This window comes from Saccoglossus kowalevskii, chromosome 19 (assembly GCF_978046115.1).
Source record: "Saccoglossus kowalevskii chromosome 19, keSacKowa6.1, whole genome shotgun sequence".
Lineage (NCBI taxonomy): Eukaryota > Metazoa > Hemichordata > Enteropneusta > Harrimaniidae > Saccoglossus > Saccoglossus kowalevskii.
The window spans coordinates 19,009,935-19,031,078 of NC_140659.1; the positions used below are offsets into that span (position 1 = coordinate 19,009,935).

At 37.3% G+C, this 21,144-nt stretch overlaps 2 protein-coding genes across 2 annotated transcripts; one reads left to right on the forward strand and one right to left on the reverse strand.

Moving 5' to 3' along the window:
- Positions 1-305: 305 nt before the first annotated feature.
- On the forward strand, positions 306-2,909 carry LOC146730604 (uncharacterized). The gene is made up of 5 exons (XM_085493727.1): positions 306-380; positions 641-918; positions 1,319-1,408; positions 1,855-1,983; positions 2,809-2,909. The coding sequence occupies exons 2-5, from the start codon at positions 648-650 to the stop codon at positions 2,907-2,909; spliced, it is 591 nt and encodes a 196-aa protein (XP_085349853.1). The 5' UTR covers positions 306-380; positions 641-647.
- An 8,464-nt stretch (positions 2,910-11,373) lies between these two features.
- On the reverse strand, positions 11,374-16,292 carry LOC100378208 (PDZ and LIM domain protein 3-like). Its single transcript, XM_002732207.3, has 5 exons — positions 16,074-16,292; positions 14,145-14,293; positions 13,036-13,099; positions 12,552-12,709; positions 11,374-11,928 (listed from the first exon to the last, which is right to left on the reverse strand). The coding sequence occupies exons 1-5, from the start codon at positions 16,164-16,166 to the stop codon at positions 11,718-11,720; spliced, it is 675 nt and encodes a 224-aa protein (XP_002732253.2). The 5' UTR covers positions 16,167-16,292; the 3' UTR covers positions 11,374-11,717.
- Between the last annotated feature and the right edge of the window lie 4,852 nt (positions 16,293-21,144).

Here is a 21,144-nt window from a genome sequence, read left to right on the forward strand (position 1 = left end):
CGTGGTGAAGCAAACATTCTTTTGTGATTAAGACCAAGTGAACGATGAAATGTATTTTTTATTACATTGCTCATTTTATGATGATTTATATAATGACAAATATTAACAGTCGAGCAATTATGTCAAGTAACCGAATTACACGTATAGTATTAAACGCACATTCGCTACATATAATAATACATCAAATATACATAGAAAATAACACCACTCTATGTATTTTATTGAGAAAAGGGCGTGTCCTAACATTACAATGGAAATCAAGTACTTCTTTTTACCGGGTTTACTCAAGGTCAGGCGTAAAGCGGAACCATTTGTACAAATCACCTGATACACACTGCACAGCTCAGACGAGTTGGTAAGCATATCAACTGTTTAATACGGTAAGTTTCGCATATCTCGTTGAACTATGTTTCGCCCTTTTGTATTCGGAGAAGCATTGACAAGTGCTCGAGCGTTCCTATTACCTATGCGGGATGAAAAGTTAATAATGCCGAACAATATACTAGTAGTTGAAACGATATCCAGTGCTACACTTAGGAATAGTATTGATAAAAAAATGTCGTCATACTGTCGTAATTATAGTTCATTTTTGGTAAGTATTTCCAAATGGAGTATTTGTGCTTTTATTTCACTCTTGTAGACTGATTATGAACAACGCGCAACGTGAGGAAAAATGGCCACGTGTCGTGACTTTCTGTTTGGGTACGTTGACTTACTTTCGCGCCTTCGCAAGCGACAAACAGAGAAAATGTCTTCAATGCCTATTGAAAGTAAGACAAAATGAGGAACTGCACAGATTGTTTGAAGATAACATTGATGACGACAGAGGCAATACCAGTAACACGCCAGTCAAGAAGACGACCCGTGATAACAGTAAATGTATTTTATGTGATTCCTTGAAGGAAAGCATATATCGAGGTAATTTCTAAACATTAGATATGTTCACACTAAGGAAAAAATATAACAGATTTATGAAGACAACTTACAGTGTTTGTGTAAAACAGGCTTCGCCGACTTCTTTCAAATAAGCTTTGCACAGGGTTAAAGCGGGAGGGTCGTCACCTGCGCACGCGCGGGAATTGAGTCCTAAGCGACGATAACAACAATCGCTAAGATCGCAAAGGCTCATGGGTAGACGCTTGTTTGTAAACAATGACACACCATGGCCACCTGACGCATGCGTAGGTGACGACTCCACCGCTTCAACCTTTTCCTGCAATTTGGGAAATCCATAATATTTGTTTGATTTTTTCGTTTGATCTCAATGATTTTTGCCAACGACCACCCGGGCCTTAAAAAATGTATTTACACCACACAGAGCAAAAAAACTCAGAATCATCAGAGAAAACATCATTGCTTGATAACGGAGAAAATCAAATCCAGTACGACAGCACGGTTCGCATACCAGGTTAGTACTACTTAAATAAAAGTTTTTTTTTATTCATAATACAAGAAATATGCAGTATGAGGAGTGCATCTGTTTTTTTGTTTTTTTTTGGTTCGATGTCGCGTTATAATACACGCACAAAATTGTGCTTTATATTGAATTAAAGACGCTGTTTTAGTCGCTCCCAAACATGTTTAGTATTAATTTGATGAAATGAACTACACCAATGCACATTTGCCTCGAATTACTTATATGTACTAGTCAAGGTTCGTGCGCATCTGGAATAAACTACGTCGATACGCATTGCTGAACATTTTTTTTAATTGATAGATTTCTTTCTGGTACTAACAGAAACTGGTTTCGTGTCAAGTATTTTTAGCCAAGGATTGTTGGTGGTGGAAATGTGTGATTGCGTGTCCATGAGAAAAGACTGAACTTTAAAAATAATATTTTATTTAACTTTTCAGATTCCGTAACACCGTCCAAGCCTTCTCGAATGACTTCCACGATAGTAACTGTTCTGTGTCTCTTATATTTGGGATCAGTGTCAGTGATTCTAGTCCAAGATTGGATATCCCGATTTGTACAAAGTTGGGGTAAAAATGAGCTGGTTCTGCATTTCCTTTCTTTTTCCACTTTCCAACTACCATTTATTGTGATAACATCAATGCGTCTCGTTGTGATGTGTTTTGAATCTCATCGTCCCAAACGATGGTGGGTTTACGCCATGACCAACGAACATGTACTAACGCGACTCCGCCTATTAAACCTGTCTCGAAACACTCGGTTTGGGTACGTTTGCCTCGTGTTCGCCTCGGTATGTGTCGCTTTCCAAGTGATTCATAATATAAACGACGCGTCGTTGAAAGGATGCTTGCAAATCCAGATAGGTAATTTATTAGCCCTATCAATGTGTTGTATCGGTGAATTTATGTTTGCGTCATTTTGCTACTTGATCTATTTACTGAAAAAGTCCATAGAGACTGATTTGAATATGTCACTTTTATTTCTGAAGAAACACCTAAACGATTCGGATCTCTGCAGGTGTCGCATACTCGAAGCTTATTCCGACTTCATTCGACTTCGAAGCCTGATTTCAATTTGGCTGACTTTTCAATTTTCTCTCTCCATTTTTAAATTGTCTTGTCATCTTTATTGGAATTATTTTGTTTTTGACAAGTATAGTTCGATTTCGGCTGTCATGGTCAATATTTTGATTTGGTTGGAAATCTCCCTGTTTTTAATTCTCCCTCCCATCGCTGTGGGTGGTTTCAGTATCGACGACCTGTGGGAAGATTTCAAGCTCCTGGCGAAGACCATTTACAGGCAGAACAAATCAAAGCAGTGGGACCAAATCATAAAATTTCTAAAGCAGCTGAATCCACCCGCAACACCTGTTTATTTGACTGTTTTGTTTTCAGTGCTTGGTGTGTTTTCAGCGCTACATTTAGGGGACCAGTTTGCCGAATACTGGAATTTGAATGCAGTATGCTTTCAAAATGGCTCCCACTTTGTTGCATAGTTTCCTGAAAGCATGAGCTAATGGCTTCGTCGAAGTAGAACTGGTCATATTTGAGTTGCAATATGAAACAGATTAATTTCAGTAGTTTATCGACGATGGCGCTTCTGTGGCGTGACAGTGAGGGTCAATGTCCCTGAACCGTGACGCTGCTCTCCCTTCTGCGGCGTTTTTTTAAAAATAAAACGTTGTTTTCAGTCAACACTGTAACTATGGAATCATTAGCAAGTACCCTACAATATGCCTGTATCTGACAAGGAAAATAATCTCTCCCATTGTATTTAGGCCTTACCCAGGGCGCCCTCACATGGCGACGATTGAACAAAAATCCACTGCGATGCTGACTAGAATATGGAGTATTGAGATGGAGTCATTAACTATTTTTTCAGAAACATATTGAGGTGATTAGTTTTTAGGAAAAGTATTTTTATATTAATTAATATTGCATCTTAAACATTGAAGTATAATTTATCGTAAAATAAAAACTAAAGTTAGTTGCAAACATATCAGCACTCGTTCGACGAAATACTGAAAACACGAGTTTGTAATTATCTGTATGTAAACGTAAATCCAGGACGCGTGTACATTAGAGTTTTCCGGTATTTCAGCGAACGAACAATTGCTTAATTAGTTTGCTGCCCAAACAAGGGTTCAAGGTTATGGTAAATCATATCCCATATCAAAAATAATCAAAGTTCCTCAACTTTAGGATTTTGGTTGTACTGAATTGGTTAAAAATAAACAATGCCTCGTCAATGTGCTATAAATATAGTTTAGTTAATTGTTCATTTACTGTACTAATGCCCCCACATTTGAAAAATCGCATACAATAGTTTAGATGTTAATTATCGCTGCACGACGATACTCATCATCGTCGTACATACATATTAAATATTCATATCCATCAGCCATGTGCGTCAAGCAACGACTAAACGCGCTGAATCAGCCCCCCCCCCCCAACCACGCCACCAGCGGAAGTGATCATATGAGGCTTGAATAATGATGCTTTTTATGATTATAATACATAAGTTTCGAATTCCTCGGGGCGTTAGACGGTTTCTAGGTTAACAGGCGCGCCCGAAACAGAGAAAACAACATATTCAACACAACACATGTCGTTCGTGAACTTCATTTTTTATAAGTTGAACAAATATGCGATACGTTCTCCCCCATATGTCCAACTTCACTGTGACGTATACATGACAAAAATGACGTTATCTGTATTTTACGAACTTATTTCACGAATTTTCGAAGGTAATATAGGTAACTACAATACAGAATCAACCATGACATAATCGGTAAAAACTAAAACTGGTATACTTAAATATCTGCCTAAACTGTATATTCATGTTGACCGGAATTGAATCAACATCGATTCTACCCATTTTGTGTGTTTCTGGGACTCTGGAACAAAAACTCATGTGTCATGTATTTTGTTTTTAAATTTTGTTATTTAAAAGAAAGTATGAGAGTATCATAAGTAACAAGAACTTATTATTTGGAACTCATTATATCCAACTATAATATAGATGTATATTTGTGTTGACCACATTCCTATCAATGTTTGTATTGCTGATATAAAATAATATCGTTGTAACTAATTTATGAATATGTGAATTCTTGAATGATATGTTAATGAAGTATATTCCGTTAATGATCGTATACACCTTCAAAGTAATGTTTACAATTTAGTGTCGACGAAAACTCGAAATCATGTACGTGTACAGTGCGTCGTTCCGCTGGATGCCCAACCTCGGGCCCAACCTCCACGAATCTTATACCAAGGCTATTCTAATCTCTGTCGTCCGATTGCACGGTTTCGTATGGCAGCAAGCTGGGACATTATGCCTTGACACATTGGACTATGTTATGAACAATGCTATGATATGTAATGTAATGTAATGTAATGTAATGTAATGTAATGTAATGTAATGTGATTTTTGATTTACGGGTATGTAAAACGAAATTACATTAACGGATGTAACTGATAACTTTTCCAATGAAATCCTTAGCACCCCGTTGGCAGGCCAGTCACACTGGTTCTCACCACAAGAGGTTACGATCCCCCCTGCCAAATGCTAAGTACAACTGAAACTAATATCTACATATTTACATGAAAAATTGTTCACCTGTGCGGATCTATTTGTGCAGGAGTTTTACGACTGTATGCCCTTACTGACGTCAACCGAACTTGTTATGTGGGAAGTTGGCACCCAAGGCTCACAGGTTCTACACCTTGCCCAAGGGTGACCTGGAGGTAGTTGCGGCAAAGGGTAACCTCATTCTCCCGAGTACAAAAACTCCGCAACCGGATGCAATTTTAACGTCGTACCCAGGACATAAAAAATGTGTTTTAAAGCTGAAAACCGACACTACTAAGCCATGAGGCCAAACCTGTAATAAACCGGGAGCGCTGAAAAGCACCGCGTTCACCCGCGCGTTCAGTGTGTTGAGGAAAATGACAAGCCAAGAGGGTGGCAAATCAGTGTTTGTGTGTGTAGACTGATATCCACCATGAGAACAAAATCCTCTGACACGACTAATGTCACGAAACCAGGGAGTACCACAACAAATACCAAAGCGGATAAAAGAAGACTAGATATGACTCAATAGGGCCAAAGCCCTAAACAGCGAAGTGGACAAGTAAAACCTAGGTTTACAGATGAATTTGAAGTGCATCATTCTGAACATCACATAACACACCGTCCACTGCCCAAAATGTTTCGAATTTAGGTAGCTGATTTTTAAAACGGTGGTATTCATATTCCGTTTTGATCCTCAAAATAAGTCTCGTTTTGAAAATTTCTAGAGAATCACTGACACCTTTTTGTTGCCTCTTGTTTCGACGACTGGTGTGAATTGCAGCTTTCACCATGCTCGTTAATAGGCAAAACATTTGTTGTGCCTGTCGGGAAAGAAAACCCTTAGAACGACGCGGTGGCAGAATTAAAAACCACCAGATTGGCATACGAAAACCTGTTTGAAGCAGACCAGATGTGATTATTTTGAATGTATGTAATAGCTCGTTATTAGATGGGCATTCTATAAAAATGTGTGCAAGTGTATCCACCTCGCCACAAAAAATACACTTATCCGAGCTTGATAACCAAGCTTTGAAAAGGAAACAACCAGTTGCAAAGGCGCCATGGGATATGCGCCACTGCATATCTCCGTCATACGTCGTAATTGGTGCTGCATAACTATCCTGAAAATTTGGTTTAGTTGTTTCAGGCAGACTAAGTATGTCACACCATACGTTTCTTGGTTGTTGTTGACGACCACTAGTACTGAGAACTTCAATTAAATATTTATATATTGCGCCTTTTTCAAGTTTATAAAGCGCTAGATTTAGCTCATCAGAAAAGTGTAGCTGAAAACTGAGATGAGAGAGAGCATGAGCACGCTTGTTTTTTCGTTTGAAATAATTGTTCACAGTATCCTTCCATTTGGTAGGCATGGAATCATGAATAACCTTGAGACTGAGCTGCAGAATGCGTTCAGAATGTATATTTACTCTATCTGAGATGTTTGAAGCTTCCATCCACGTTTGATTTGTTTCATGGACCAGATCACAGACTTTGGTTATACCAGCGTCCACAAAGTGACGGAGTGCAAAAGGTTCCTTTCTAATAGGATGATTAATAAATGCATTGTGAAAAGTGGTTCATTAAAAATATCAATCGGATTATTGTCATTAAATTTACGCACCTTATCTACAGACTTCCAGCATTGAAGGAGTTCACGATAGAATGGTGGTATGCTCTTCAGTTTTAAAGGAAGGCTATTCGTGGTGCACAACAGCTGCCTAGTATAAGACATTTTGCTTGCTTGGATGAAGAAGTAGTCAGTGAACTTAAAGCAAAAATGATCAGTATTGCCATAAAGATATCTTTGAATATAATTAAGTCGCGTGGCGCTGATACGTGTGGGGAGATGGGTAACATTTTGTCCCCCCTTTTCCAGAGGAAGATAAAGTGTTTTAGCAGCAACCCAATGGCGACCTTGCCAAAAGAAGTCAAGTAACGACCTTTGTATATTCAAAACAACATCAGTGGGTGGCACTAGGCTAGTAAAGCGGTATAGTAGTTGGGATGACATAATGTTGTTAATTACCATAGAGCGCCCCCTATAGGACATATACTGTGAACAAAGTGGTTCCAGAATTCAATTTTTCTATTTATCTTTGAAACCAACTCAGTCCAGTTCTGTTTGGTATACATTTTATCATTCCCGAGAAAAACGCCCAACAATTTTAACCCGGTGTTGTTCCACTTAATATTGAGAGGAGAAAACGTGTTGTTGCGCCAGCTACCAACCCATAAACCTTCCGACTTTTCGAGGTTGATTTTCGCATTTGACGCGCGTTCATAAATACGCAACCATGCAGCAAGTGATGCGAATTCTTGTTTATGTGTGATAAAAAATTCTATATCATCAGCATAAGCTGTAAGTTTACAGTGTTCATTATTGAGATGCGGTATTGTTAAACCTTTAATATTTCCATCATTTCTGATTTTATGGAGCAGTGGCTCAATGGCAATAACATAAAGGGCTGTGGACAATGAGCAACCTTGCCTAATACCACGTGACAGCATGACGGGAGGGGTGAGAGCACTATTTATACGGATAAGGGACTGAGCATTTGAATATATAAGATGAATGTAAGAAATAAACTTGTCACCAAACCCAAAAGCATGAAGTGTGTTGAATAGATAAGCGTGATTTACTCTGTCAAATGCTTTTTCTTGATCTAGAGCCACGATGCTGAGGGGAGAGTTAGTCATATTAGCACAGTCAATGCTGTCACGTAATAGACTGATGTTGTCATGGATATGCCTGTTTGGAATACTACAAGTTTGATCTGGGTGAATTATGGAACCAATGATCCCGCGCAGACGTATTGCTAGTGTTTTAGTGAAGATCTTATAATCACTGCAAATCAGTGTTTTAGTTGTGTAATATCACCTTTCTTTGGGAGTAGGGTAACAACTGCTCTAGAGCAAGAAAATGGAAACACATTTTCTTCAGTGGCTTTACTGAACACGTCACAGAGGTCTTTCCCAATAAGATTCCAAAATTTTTGATAAAACTCGTTCGGAATCCCGTCAATGCCGGGAGTTCGCCCATGCGCAAGTTGCTTTACGGTGTTAGTAAGTTCGCCATACGTAATAGGCTCATCAAGGTCATCGCGAACGGTATTACTCAGCATTGGCAGGCCCTCAAGGATGGTATTCTGTGCATCTATATCAATATTATCTGTAGTATACAACTTAGTGTAAAAGTTGCGTACTATTTTGCGGATTTCAGCTTGATTTTGTGTGAGACTGTTGTCATGACGCCTGAGCTGAAAAATAGTTTTTTTGTTTCCATTCTTTTTCTCTATTTGGAAAAAGAAAGTATTACACACATCATTTTCATTTAGAAAATGGTGCCACGCTCGTGTGATGAGACCTTTATTCTCATGTTGAACCATGTTTGAAAGGAGTCTCTTTTTTTCTATGTATGATTTTGTGGGCGGCGAATTCTGGGTGATATCGCGCTCCATAGCTCGGATGTCCCTTTCCAATGTTTGTTTTGCTTGTTTGTGTTTATATTGCTTGAATGCGCAATGCTGTTGAGTAATTAATTTTATTTTATTCTTTCCCACGTCCCACCAAGTTTGAATATGTGAATAGTTTTCACGACAAAGTTGCCATTCCAGCCAGAAATCCGTAATTTCTTTAACATATTCATCATCCTGTAAAATTTGTGTGTTCATACACCATACAGGACTTTTCTTTATTTTGTAATGTAATGTAATGTAATGTAATGAAATTCTTGCCACGTGTAGTGCAGAAAAGGACTTGTGAATTATCATTAACGTCGAACTCAATTTTCATAGAAACGTATCGTATGCAATAAACACAGCTTTATACATAATGGGAATGTTCGTATAACATTTACAGCTTTGGCTTACAGCCCCAACGATAGTTACACATGGAATACGCCAATATAATATCATCATTATAATATCGATATCGAAAAGATTCGCCAGAGACTACTGTTTGTTGAATTATTCATTATTTGCTCGACTTTCCATTAAGCTTGTTCAATTTTCGAAACACAATTTCAGTAACTTTTACTACTTTCCAGGTTACTGTATATAATTTTCCAGGTAACTGGAGACATATATATACTTTTTCGACTTTCCATCCAAGGGTTTATTACTTTTCTTAAAACGTTTTTCGACTTTCTTTCAAAATTTAATCTTTTCCTACTTTCATTTTTTTTTTATTTGACTTATCAGGCAATTTTTTTCACTACTTTTCAGTCAACTAATATTGGCTTCGCAATAACCCGTTCTTCATTCCATGTATTTTCTATGTCTTTTCTTCCAACGTTTTAGCCGTTCAATCAAAGATTTCGACTTCGCAGGTAACTTGTGTTACTTTTCAGACAACTTATATATATTTCCACACTACTTTCATTACTTTCATCTCCACTTTTTCGGCTTACCAGTCCACTTTTTTTAATAACTTATTAATCATATTTTAAATTTTAAACCAAATTAATCGGGCTTTCCATAAACTTTGTTGACTTTCCATACTACACTCAGCATTATAACTATACAATACAATACATGACTTTTATAATATTCCATCCAATTTCTTTGATTTTACTCTATGACTTTCCACACATTTTAAAACTATTAAAACTATCAACAAGTCATTTTATTCGGCTTACCAGCCTACTTTTGAGACTTAATTGTCAAATTTCTGTTAGCTTTTTATATGCATCAATCCTTTCAGGTCTTCAGCCACAATTTTTTACTTTTTTCCATCAAACTTTCTATTCAGTTTCAGTACATTTTAGGCAACTTTTATTATTTTCAGGCAACGTTTTTAACTTCGATTTTCGAATTTTCACTATTCTCCATGTAACTTTCCTCTAAACTTTTTGGATTCTTGATTAAAGTTTTTACTACGTACCAGGTATTTGTTACGACTTTCTAAACAACCTTTTTGACTCTCCAGTGAATTATGACGCTGACCAAACTGTTTCTTTTTACCAATCAACTTTTCAATTTTTAACTTATGTGATTTTAAAGCCAACTTAATCGGGCTTTCCAATCAACTATCGAACCGTTAGCATTATATTAATACTATAATTTGTCTGTACTATTTTTATTCTTCTACGTCAACTCTCATCGTTTATGATGGTTGATCCCTTATACAGCGTTTTCTTGCGCACATAACCTTCTGACCGATCTCAAGATTTACTTTGGGCTTGTCAAATTTAGCAGGCATGTCAATACAAGCATACACGAGAGCAGGCATATTAGAATTGGTTGCTAAGTACACTTTCTCCGTAGGACAGGCTCATAGAACACGCATGCGCAGATATGACTATTAGACACCTGGACATAAATAAAGATAGGAATATAACACTGACACGTGGTGATTATAGTTCACTTGAATACGTGAAAATGTGGTATTGAAAACGGTACAAAACAGACAGACAGACATATCAGGGAGATTCATGCCGAAATAAAGATTGTATGTCATCTTCTTTGTGTCTTTTTATTATTATGCGGTAATACCGCTAGGATGTATCTACAATTGAAAAATAACAAGGGCATCATCCGTACAAAAAAAAAAGTCATGAAAAAGGGCATTTTTGTTTTGTTTTTATGGTGCAATTGTTTTATTATACCTCTCATGGGATGAAAAATCGTACCGGTATATCATTTTTTATGTGAATCAAAATATTGTTAAAATATTTCATATTTCGTTGACTGCAAGATCTCGCGTATTGCGCGGACCGAACTCGAAAATCGAACGATTTTATTTTTAACTTATCCTTCTTATTCATTAGCCGAATATCGAAATGCCGATCTTTGGAGAGGGGAATGCTGCGTTGTCAATATTGTCTGTCAGCAAATGTGTACAGCACATTATTAAAGCGGTGGAGTCGTCACTTGCGCATGCGTCAGATGGCCATAGCGTGTCATTGTTTACAAACAAGCGTCTACCCATGAGCCTTTGCGTTTTTGGGTGAGTGTCGCTTGGAACTCAATTCCCGCCGCGCGCGCGCAGGTGACGAGCCTCCGGCTTTAAGAATAGAAATACCCCCAAACTAAGTTCGCGTTTGTCGACTTCCATGCGATGTTTTGAAGTCACTGTGGCGCTATGGCCTTTGTTTGTACTGTTTTACGTTCAGTTTTACGCATATCGCGGGGTATTAAAGCGGGGGAGTCGTCACCTGCGCATGCGTCACATGGCCATAACGTGCCATTGTTTACAAACAAGCGTCTACCCATGAGCCTTTGCGTTTTTTAACATCGCTTGGGACTCAATTCCCGCGCGTGCGCAGGTCACAACCCTTCGCTTTAAGTAGTTTCCAGTGAGATAACAATCTAAAAGCAACTCAACACTATGCTCCGAAATCATTGTCTCATTGTGTATTTAATTAAATCTCATTTGAAGAATTTATTTTATGTTATTCTAATAAGTTTGACAAGTTTTATTGCGCTATAAAAGTTTCTGAAAATAAAGAAAAATCCGACTGAAGATTTGGCCTAATTATAACTTAATATAATACAGTTTGGGATACCCCGCCACATATATGGTTATCAAGTTCAATACGAAGTCCAGCTCTGGGTGTCACTAAAAAGAAATTGTTCGAATTATTTGCGTACTGTTAATGCCGATACCGAATATAAGAGAAGACGCAAAGTAAAAAAGTAAAAAAGCGTGTCAATCATTCGATTTTTTTTTATAATCAGATCACGTGATATAATTTCCTCGGCTATGCCTCGTGGGGTGTCTATATTTACAAATCCTCTTCATTGACCATCTGTTGTAGCATTTTGAATGATCTTGATTGCAAACCTGGATTGGCGTAACCATGGTACCTCATTTCCTCGCCGCCATCTCGCTCGATGTATCTTTCACTGGCAGCACCGTGGTGCGGATTTGGTGAAGAGTCATGCACGGCTTGAAATACGGCAGAATGCTTATCAACAGGTCTTTGGTTCCCTTCCCTGTAACACAGAAGTGAGTGGATAAAAACACTAAGTAGTACGGTATATAAATTGAAACATCTCAATCTAATTTTCAGCACAAATGTCCGACAACATAGCATTTTTGTTTATTAAATGTATATCTTCGAACTTGGCCGAAATAATCGATTTACTATTATTCCATTAATGTGTTAACAACGTTAGATTCAGCAGAATTGGCCAACATGATGTTGTAAAACTAAATCAAGGATGTTTGAAGGACGGTGGTCGCCGCACAGTGCGTGTTCAAATTTCATCTAAACGTACAAGGTACTAGCCTGAGTATATTAGAACGCCGCGGCACGAAGACCGCCGCCTCTCAAATGGGCAACGTTAAACCATGCAATGCTCTGCAACAAAACAAGTACAGGAGGATGAATCACTTACGAGGACTCACTGCCGATATACTGCAAATATTCCATGAATAGTGGCACGTATTGTTTGAATTAGAGCAAAAATAACTGAGCACACACGTCATCAATTCATCGTCACGTGACTTTACACACCACATTTTACTAAATCTAAAATCACTTCAATACAACCATATATGGACCACGGTACTTATTCGGGATTAAAATGATAATGAATTCAGAAAGCTCACATACCCTCCAATAATGCCAGTCGTCCCTGGAGCTAACCCCGCCGTCTGTCCCTTAAAAGCATCGGCGATGTTTGCAGACGAATAGATACCAACTGGCGAATTGTATTGAAGATGCACCACTTTTGCCGAACCAGGTCCTGCAGGGGCATTGGGGTCAAAATGCTGAAATGTGAATATTACAAAAAAAAGTGATTTATTTACTCATGGAGATTTACAGCGGTAATAGTGTCATTTTATTGACTTATTGTATTGCTTATTCTAATGTTACGTGGGTACGCAGGGTCGGATATGGGATTTGTTATGGGGGGGGGGGGTCCAAACTTTAAAATCGCCAGACTAAGTTAATGATTTTTTTATATTGTACAAAAACAAATTGAATACATTTTTCAACGGGGGGGGGGGGGTCCCGACTCCAAGAACGCTCCCTAGATCCGTCACTGGTACGGCATGATCTTTAACAACACAGAACAACTATACCCAGAATTTACCTCTCGTACTGTCGGTGCTGGTTGTTCTCCACGCCGTGGTGTCTTTTGAACCCCCGTGTCACACCTAAAATGATGAAAATAAAAGAACGCATCAATTATTATGTTGGGGAAGTTCAGTGCCAAAACGATTTTTCCTATTCTTTTAGCATAACGTCATATTCGTAATTAATTATACGATCCTTTTTCGGCATTTTATGATTATATTTATGCACATTTTTGATGGTAAGGACCATATATCAGGGTTATTCAATTCCCGTCCTAGCTCTCGTCACTGCCCACTCAGCGACACCGCGGCAGTCTACGAACAGTTTTACACTCGGCCCACACCGCACACTTTTCCCGATTAAAATAACAATCATATATTTGTATGTAATGCCTGTACAAAATGATTTAAATATAAGTCAATATTGGCTTGAATTTATTGTATTTATTTGCGTATAAGCCAGTGACAATTTCTGTTTAATGCTTGTAGATGAGCCCACTGTCTTTGTAGGCAAACCAATGTGTCCCGAGCCGCAAATCACTAACATTCCGATTTCTCTATGTTACTTGCAACTCGGTCGAGGAGAGGGGCTGGATTTGTATGGCTTTCCGTTAGCTCATTACAAGCCACTTCAAACTACCGTAATTAAAACGAGATACAAAATTGTCCCATTCGGGTATTTTCGGAAACACTCGCAACCAATGGGACGTTAACCTTTAAAGGAAAGGCATTGAATGGCAACACTGTCGTATAATGTATTCAACTGTGTATTTAGCATATTATTATAATTTATGCAAACTTGGAGCTTAGCTCGTCATACCACAGTATAATTAAATCACAAGCAATGCTATAACGCTTTACCTAGTGCTACAAGAAATAAAAACAAAAAATAAAACGTAAAATATTCGCATGATGCATTTAAATTCTGTCTTGTATTGTTAGTTTAATGTTAAATTTCAATACAGGTGTTTTGTCCCGGGGGCCTGTTATATCAAATGGTGGATTTACAGAGGGCGCTGGGATGCGAGGTTACCCGTGGTTACTCGTACACATATATCACACAGTGCAATGCGGCAATGGCGTCATTGTAACGTCGGCCCCTTTAACTGAACTCGTTATTTCTTACCTTTGAATAAATAATTTTAATTCTGACGCATCTTTTAAGATTTGTTGGCCCTCTGCTACCGTCATACCCACCGTTGATTGGTCGTTTATTTTTAATATGACATCACTTGGAAGTATTTGCGCTTTGGCAGCTTTTCCGCCAGCCGTGGTCTGAAAAATAATAAATGAATCGTATTTCCTTGAAAAAGAAATAAATATCATGGCCAACTAATTATGGAATACGTCACGGTGCCTTTTCCAAACTTGAGCAAATCTCTTCAACGGGTTTTATTTAAAAATAAACCCAGAATCTTTCATCATTGTGGCGGTTGATGTCCTAGATCAATCAGCCCATAACACGATACAAATATTCCAGGAATTTGTACCACTCAAGTTTACAATCAAACTACGTCATTGAGGCAAACCACGCTGAGTACGTCCGGTCACTATACTACACTTTGTTATAATAGGAGTCTATATACATAAAATCTTAGAAATGTATGCTAATTGTTAAACATCTTTTTAATTTTTATTTTATTATTGTTGTATTTGTTGTATTTGTGCGTTACTGTGTTGGTTTTTGGCCATAAGTTATGTAATTTCTTACATTATTTCGAGTCAAATAAAATATTCTATTCTATTCTATTCTAATAGTGTGTTTCGATTCCTACTGCAAAATGAACATTGTGTAATACATTACAATACAATACTGCGATACTATGGGTATAGGATTCCTATGCACCAAGCTGTTTTCTACACTGATACAGCGTAATATAGTTAATTTCTATCATTTTTCACCCAAAATGAGCTTACATACATTATACTCAATTCACAAGCGAGAATCGAAACACAACTATATCAAATTAGTGCTTTAAAACCAGTGCTTGTGTTTAGGAGAAATTTTAATGGCATGAAAACTGTAGTGACAGTTATTATGTGACTGACCTTTTTGACTACTGTTTTTTATATATAGCATCGCTGACATTTGAAACTATGGGTCACGTGTTCTGAATAACCAATTAGAAACATGCCGATATGCTCACAGCAGGGTGACGTCACCGAATGGAGTTTGCGTCTGTCATGGGCGATAAGCCGTCACTGTTTATTAGAATGTGTTTTCTTTTTTTCCCTCCTAGCGGTATATCACGAACAACATTACTGCAGAGATTGGTCCGAGTGATACGTGATATGTCCCAATACAACACGGAATTCAACAAGGAATTCTAGTCATTTCAAAGACTCTCTAACTTAACAACGATGGAATACCCCCACGCATGCACCATCCAATCAATATATTAATTAGTTTCCATCATTATTATGACACAAATTTGACATTTTAGAATACTTTATCGTCAATATTATACAGTGTATCGTAACTAAAACAGTTAAATACGTCTGAAACATTTGCCCGGAACTATTTTTCACATTCCTAGGTGGATCAGCTGACCCGTTAAGCTGCATAATCAACTGAACCGCTGGTAACACTCACTGCGAAGATACGTCAAACGTTTGACAGTATTTCGTGAGAACGTTCGTAAAATTCACGAGTTGTAACAAGTGCCTGATGATAAGAATGTATTGTATATAAAGTGATCTGATTGGAATACCAGATTCCACTCAAAACCACTTTTCCAGACACACTACATTTTACTAACCAATGTATCTGTATTTTGCCACCAATATGTTTATATTCATTCCGATATATTTTCACACATTATTAAAGTCAAGATGCGTTGAAATATACATCTTCAGTACACTCGCCTACAATGGAATGTCCATAAAAACAAGGCAGTGGGGCGTGTTATAAAACTTTCTTGTGCAAATCTATTTCATTTTTGCGAATAAAAACTGTTCATTGTAACGCCCATTTAATCCAGACATCACAGTTTGTTGCTTGTGTAATATTATAAACAAAACATTGCAAGTTATACGATAATAATTTTGATTTTACCTTAGCTATCACAAGTGGCGTCTCATTGTCCTTTCCATCTCCCAGCCGGAACCCCCAGGGACAGGGGCCCTGAAGCGTCACCTCAAATTGCATTTCAGAAAACCCGATCGCAGTGGTGTCGAAGAAACTTGCAGAAAGAAACAAGGATAACTGTAGATGCCGGTGGTGACGTCGTTCTCTGTAAGTGGTATCTTCACTATGCCGTGTGACGATACATGCGCAGAGATAGTTGTCAAGGTCGTATCTGCCTTCACTCTTTGGTGGGGGTAACACGCGCATGCGTATGGAATATAAATCATGGAAGAGGCAACGCGTTTATGAGCTGCAATGTAAAACTGAATGGCAATTGATAGAAAACACAATCTGTACCTTAGCATTAATGAAAAACTTGATAAAACGGATGTAGGTATAGATTCCAATTTGTTATTTATTTAATTTTCAAGTTGTATATTTTTTATCTTCTTTTTTTATTTATGTATGTAAAGGTTTTATTCAGTTTTGTATATATCGTATCTCTAATTAAGAATACGATCTACAAAGAGAATAGTGGCAAATAAACATAAAATAAACAAATAGAAACAAAGATAAGAAGATAAGAATAAATAAAATATGAATAGATAATTAAGAAATAAATAAAACATATTGACATCAAAGTTTGTTTGTCTAATCCCTCTACGCCAATCAAGTTCACAGATCGGCACCCTCGTTTTCAGAGCACCGTATTGTTCATTTTGAATAATCCAAATAATATTTCACTCTATTCCATGACGACAGAAAATAAATTATTGAGGGGGGGGGAGTCTCGCTCCTAACTAGGCGGCCGTTTGAGAATAAGACCTGTTATCAATTTACGTCATCATTACAGACATTCGATTCTCAAGAATTAACGATATTTTGTATTCTCGGGGGCGGAGCTACGTCACAGAAAGTTCTACGTTGCTAAGACGCGCTTCCTCCCGAAAAATGTGATAGTGTCGTCGTAGCTGGCGCTGGTTCGCATCCCCACGGGAGTATAAGCACCATCCAAACATCGATAAATATTATACTATAAATCGTGTAAAAATAGCCAGAGAATCAATGTATCCTCGAGGGCGGAGCTACGTCACAAGACGTTCCACGACGCGCACCACTGTACATGTATTTCTATGGGCTCTGTGCGCGCTGCTGTGGAACGCCGGTCGAGCCGGTGAAAATTCGATAAAACAACACAAACTCAACTTTGAAGTAATCCCGAACAACCAAATTTATATATGTTACACACGTAGGGCTAATCTTGTTACACTGTTCAGGGGAGTCTCAAAAATCATCCCAAAGTACCGTTTTCTGCGAGTTTTTTGCCTTTGTTTTCACCGCCGCGGGTTGCCAGGAGGTGAAAATGCCCGGATGTCCGCCCCCGAGGATATGACAATCATTTTGAATTGGTGTATGATATATTTCTGTACTAGTATGGCGTTCATGTTATATCGTGTACCTACATGTAAATTGTGAATTATTAATTAACAACATTATTGCACTGATTGATTGCACTGATTGTAATTTTATTACCGCATTACTAATTCACAGTAATTTCTTGATTCAGACAAAGATATATTAGCCATCATCATATTTACGTTCCATCAATGACTAACACAATTGGAACTATTTCGGGATAATTGGATTCGTTTAAAATGTGCTACTGTAATGGTTTGTTTTCACAAAAATATTTTATTTGTTCGTTTTAGATTTTTTCTGATAATTTCTTGTATTGATATCAGAAATGAGGAAATTAAGAACAATACTACCCTACAGTAGCACATTTTAAACGAATCCAATTATCCCGAAATAATTCCAATTGTGTTGACTCCTTTTTAAAAAAAACATCAGAATAACGAGACACAATTTTCAGAATAGCAACAATGTCACAAAGGATATAGTTATTCTAGACTATAAAAACAATATTTAAACAGCGATTGTATAATTGCGTTTTGAAAAATTTAATCCATATATATCTACTATTGATAACTGTAATTATAAACATATGTGTCAACATAACAATTTTTTCCTCAGATTTAATTATCAATCCACAATCAAAATACATATTTTTATTATTTATTGCTTTCTTTTATATAACCACAAACCAATAACCTTACATAGTAGGTAAATCAGGTGCAAAGACTTCGTTTTTATTTGCACATCATGTTTATTGCTTCAAATATGTTATGGTTTCTATGTGTTTATTGTTTCTATGTTTCCAATTTTAACAATTTTAATATTTGTATTAGCTTGTATTGGTACAATATTTATAACATACATACTGGTTATTTTCACAAATATTACCATTGCACCAATGTGGCTACTATAAGATTAGATGTTGTGATCTGCTTTAAGTATAATACAGGCGTACATAATGTCTATTTCATCTTCATTAACGTTTGCCGTTAATTTATATTTTAACCACGGTAACATTAAAATCCTTCGATTTATATATGATGCTTGTAGAAGAAATAAATCGGTCGATATTTTGTGGATACTGGAAATTTTTACAATGAGCAACACGTTATTGTTGTGGCTCAGCCAAAAAACAACAACAGATCTAGATGGCAACATAGGCATTCAAAACGACTTAGTGTGAAAGGTTGAGTGTACTACGAAACATGAGACGAGAAAAAAACACGAAACAACGAAACGTGAAATATGTCATTCATTCAGCTTGCATAACGCATGGCCTGTTTTTTTTCACTTTTAAATCCACGCATATCATGCGAGGTTTGAAGATCAGTGCACACAATGTACATATGTAACCGCATGCCGCCATGGTTGCCAGGCTCCTGCTTGGTATCTTAGAGACTGGGAAGCGACGTGCTTTGAAAGGGTGCCCTGTGGCAGGCAGCTCACTGATAGGCTGTGGGTAGGCACAGCGCCACCCCATGATAAAACAGTGTATTCTCGGGAGAGGACATCCGGGCATGACCCATGTGGCCCATAAATAATGCCAATATTGGACCTTTCTTCTTTTTATTTCACTTTCATATTTATTTCATCATCCACAAAGCTCAGGTGAACAACAAAACAGAGCCTTTTTCCTGGTCGGAAATTAGACTAGTTCTTGCATGCCAAAATAGGCCTCAACTGACTCAACTGACTTGTTGCCCATGAGCATGCAAAGACTGTATGTATCCGCAGCCCAGAACACATGACCAAGCAAAAAAACTAACCAACAAGAACTGAGCAATCGACAAGACCAGAAATACTAGTCTGCCCCTCAGTCCTAATAAAGATGGCCTTGTTTGTGATGTCAATATCAACAGGCTCACCCGTCCCTTTAAAAGAGATGATTTGGGGCCAGTTAAGAAGCACTAAGAACTGCTACATGACACTGCATGCATCAGAATTTGAATCGACCAAAAAGAGGAACCCAATTTCAGCAACAATGTGATGATGGGGTTGTTTTGCCTGACACAGTGATAGCATGAGCAATGTGGAAAAAACTGAAGCAAAGGACATTTAACTATGATTCATGAGAAAGCAAGCCTTATTAATACACCAATGAGGTACTGTATTACATAACTAATATTGACATAACCAATTATAAAGACACTAGGGGCATTTATGATAAGGTGGATTACCATCGTGACCAATTTGCAACATATGTTATCAATGGCATTTGCATTACGCAGGGGAACCAATACTAAGGCAGAATGCGGACATGCGCTGTCATCAGCCAACTCATGCACCAATGGTGGCAGCTCACCAATGCCCTGCATGGATGATCAATCTACAGTACTCGAGGGGTGTTTTATTGATCAACGTTACTACTGTGCAACCACTGTCACTTTTTGTCACAGGAAAACCGCTACCATAACAGCCAACATAAATTCATCAGTCAAATATCAACCATTCACAAGCCATCATCTTTCAAATCTGGTAACTACTATCTGTCAGTCAAATATTAGGGTTCATCATTCACTGTATCTGTTGGCCACAAACTACTATCATTCATAAGCCAGCCAGGATGATGCAAGCCACCAAGTAGCCACTACAACTGACAACAGTAAACTTGGTCACATGCCAGCTGTCATAATCCATCGAAAGCAGCCAGATGCCTACTGTACTGTTTTTGAAGATGTTATGTTCGAATAAAATCATATTTTTGTTTAGTCACATGTTTAGTGTCTCAGTAAGTTTGTATTTGTCATTTTCCAGTAATAGTCTTACATAGTATAAATGTGAATATGCATAACAAGTATATGTCAAAATTCAGACACATAGGTTCGGACAGTGTTGACTTATATTATTATAAACAAATCTGTGTATGCAATTATGCTTTATACATTATGTATTAAAATGGCAATAACAAATTATAGAGTCAGTAAATTAATGTTCTATAAAATGTTTAAATAGCAGACTGGTATCGGTTAATATACGCATGGCGATGCGTTTTGATAGTTGTAGACGGACTACACACACGATTCACCACCCTTTACATATTAAATACAAATTCTTACAATAATAAACAAATACACATCTCCAACTAAATTAATTAAAAAATAAATAAATAAATTAATTCAGCGTATGTATAAATTAAAAATTCTTTTCTAATAAGTGACGTAAAATAAACCAATCGACGAGAACAGCACGTGTAGGCTAATACTGTTTCTATAGAACACATAAAATATTACTAAAATGTTACAAGATACATTATTTAATACACAGATTGACATTAAAAATGTATTCAAGTCTAAATATCTGCAGATTATGTGTTCAAAGACAATACAACTTTCTATAATCTAAGAATGGTCTCTTCTGTATTGTAAGCCTCAGGATATTTTCCATCACGCGATTTTTGTGACTTAAATTTATCATGATGTATAACCCGATTATTATCGAGTACATGGCTTAAAAAAATCCTTTTTGAAATATTGGTCCGTTGTTTTTTTCGGAATGAGCGTAACATTCTTCTGATGCTGAATTCAACTTTAGAATTCGGTAAATAAAATAGATCAACACGTTGAATACCATCAGCCGGAACATGGTCCAGCTACCGATAACATCGGAAATAACGTTATAAAGAAGGTTATGTTTTTGTTCGATT

Excerpts from the sequence above, each read along its gene's own strand:
- LOC100378208 (XM_002732207.3), bottom strand. The coding sequence starts at position 16,166 with ATGCAATTTGAGGTGACGCTTCAGGGCCCCTGTCCCTGGGGGTTCCGG. Across the intron at positions 13,100-14,144 it reads TTAAAATTATTTATTCAAAG|GTGTGACACGGGGGTTCAAA; the intron begins GTAAGAAATAAC and ends TCATCATTTTAG. Across the intron at positions 11,929-12,551 it reads ACGACTGGCATTATTGGAGG|GGAAGGGAACCAAAGACCTG; the intron begins GTATGTGAGCTT and ends TCTGTGTTACAG.
- LOC146730604 (XM_085493727.1), top strand. The coding sequence starts at position 648 with ATGAACAACGCGCAACGTGAGGAAAAATGGCCACGTGTCGTGACTTTC. Across the intron at positions 919-1,318 it reads GAAGGAAAGCATATATCGAG|AGCAAAAAAACTCAGAATCA; the intron begins GTAATTTCTAAA and ends TACACCACACAG. Across the intron at positions 1,984-2,808 it reads CCGATTTGTACAAAGTTGGG|TGCTTGGTGTGTTTTCAGCG; the intron begins GTAAAAATGAGC and ends TTTTGTTTTCAG.